A 1,830-nucleotide genomic window follows, 5' to 3' on the forward strand; every position below is an offset into this window, starting at 1 on the left:
GTCATCCACACCTTTTCCCACGCCTTCATCCACGCCTTCATCCACGCTGTCATCCACGCCTTCTCCCACGCCTTCACCCACGCCTTCACCCACGCCGTCACCCACGCCGTTGTCTTACGTCATTTTGGAGTTCCCTGCAGGACTGATGCAGATCATATTTTATACCATCTGTGAAACACAACAAGAGTCTGTACAGTAAAATGAACGACTTTAATTCAACTCCTATTCTGATTATTGACCACCAGTCAAATGCATTTTAAAAACAGTTTTAAAGACCTTTTCATGCATCCCTATCAGCTGGTTTTGTTTACCTTAAAAAACATTATAAAAAAGAAAAAAAAGTCCTTGGCCTTTAGACTAACTCTAGATTACCATGAAAAGACAGGCGACAGGCATTTCAGAAATGATTGTTGGACAGTTTTGAGTTAGAGAGACAAAAGTTTCTGTAGCAGATTTTAAAAATGTATTTCACTTCATCACTTAAAGCAGGAAAACAATCTGATCTAGAACAACAAAGAAATGAACTGCAATTTCAACACAGTGTGACAGGAAACACCAACTGACACATTTCAAAATAAAAGTCCCTTTTTTGGACCAAATAAAATCAGAACCACAGCAAAAATAATAATAGCAGCAAGGATAAACAGTTAACCTCTGACTAATAAAAAGGAATTTTCTGAGAGCTGCTTTTCTGAATGAATCGTCCCTCATGTGGAGACCTGGAAGGAACCAAAGAAACGGAGGGGTTTCCCCTGTTTATGTAAGAGTGAGCGGATCCAAAAGCAGGACGTGGTTTGGTCCGTTAGTCGGGTTATTGCTGTCCTGTCAACTTTTCCAGAGTCCCTGTGGTTGTTTTCCTGTTTCCTCTCCTCCTTGTCCTCATATAGTGATGAAGCCTCCTTGGTCAGTGCTGACAGAGTCCGGCAGAACGCAGCGACCCCGCCTCCTGGTCACGCGACGCTTCCGGTGGAACTTTGCATAACAACGGAAACCTGAAGAGAAATGTGGACGGATGCAAAGTTACCAGAACCTTGAATCAAAGTGACGATCTGCAGACGTCAGAGATGCAGGAGATCAGACACTGACATGAAAGCAGGATATCATTGAGAACATGTGTCTGTACATCAAACCATATCGAGGTCCATGTGAGCATGTGCTGAACGCACACGCAGACAGCAGCTTCATCATGTCAGCCGTTTGATCTTTGAAGGATAATCCTCTCTAGACCAGAGCCTGAAGGTCCTGCAGACTCACCTTCCTCACACATGCAGTCATCGTAGCATTTGTTGTTGAGCCCTCTGTTGTGAGCTTTGCACTCGTGTTGTCTCAGGTCACAACAAGAACCTGCATGCAGACCAAACATTTGACTTCCAAAGCCGGTTGAACTTCTCTCGCAGATTTGACCTGTTTCATGTACCGACCTGGGAGGCAGTCCAGGTGATGGTCACATGGCTCGGCGGTGTCAGCGTCCAGAGTCCCATTCCCACTGCTCAGGTTTTTACTCCGCCTTTTGTCTGCAGCAGGAAGGTTGTAACACTCGGTTTTATAAAAACTCAGCAGCATCAAAAGGTGTCCTTCTTTGTCATTAGAGATAAAATCAAATGAAATATTCTACATAACCAATAAAAGATCAAAGAGAACCATCGGGAGTTTCTGTTAAAACTGGAATGAACAGAAACAAACTGCTGATGTCATAGTGGATTAAATAAAGACCAGAGGAACTTCAGAAAACACATGTTTTGTGATTAAAAGAACATTAAAAAAACAAAGGAAAGACTATAAATAAAGAGGAGTCTCCTCTGAGTTTTTTAGGCTCAAAACTCATTCACA

General features: G+C 42.9%; 1 protein-coding gene across 1 annotated transcript; it reads right to left on the reverse strand.

Moving 5' to 3' along the window:
* Positions 1-191: 191 nt before the first annotated feature.
* LOC112139331 (draxin-A) lies at positions 192-1,514 on the reverse strand (the record flags this gene model as incomplete). Its single annotated transcript, XM_024262082.1, is given in 3 exon segments — positions 192-992; positions 1,255-1,344; positions 1,422-1,514. Coding segments are annotated over 3 exon segments (296 nt in total), but the record flags the coding sequence as incomplete, so codon positions are not given.
* Positions 1,515-1,830: the final 316 nt, after the last annotated feature.

The sequence above is a fragment of the Oryzias melastigma genome, unplaced genomic scaffold, assembly GCF_002922805.2.
Source record: "Oryzias melastigma strain HK-1 unplaced genomic scaffold, ASM292280v2 sc04223, whole genome shotgun sequence".
NCBI classification, from domain to species: domain Eukaryota; kingdom Metazoa; phylum Chordata; class Actinopteri; order Beloniformes; family Adrianichthyidae; genus Oryzias; species Oryzias melastigma.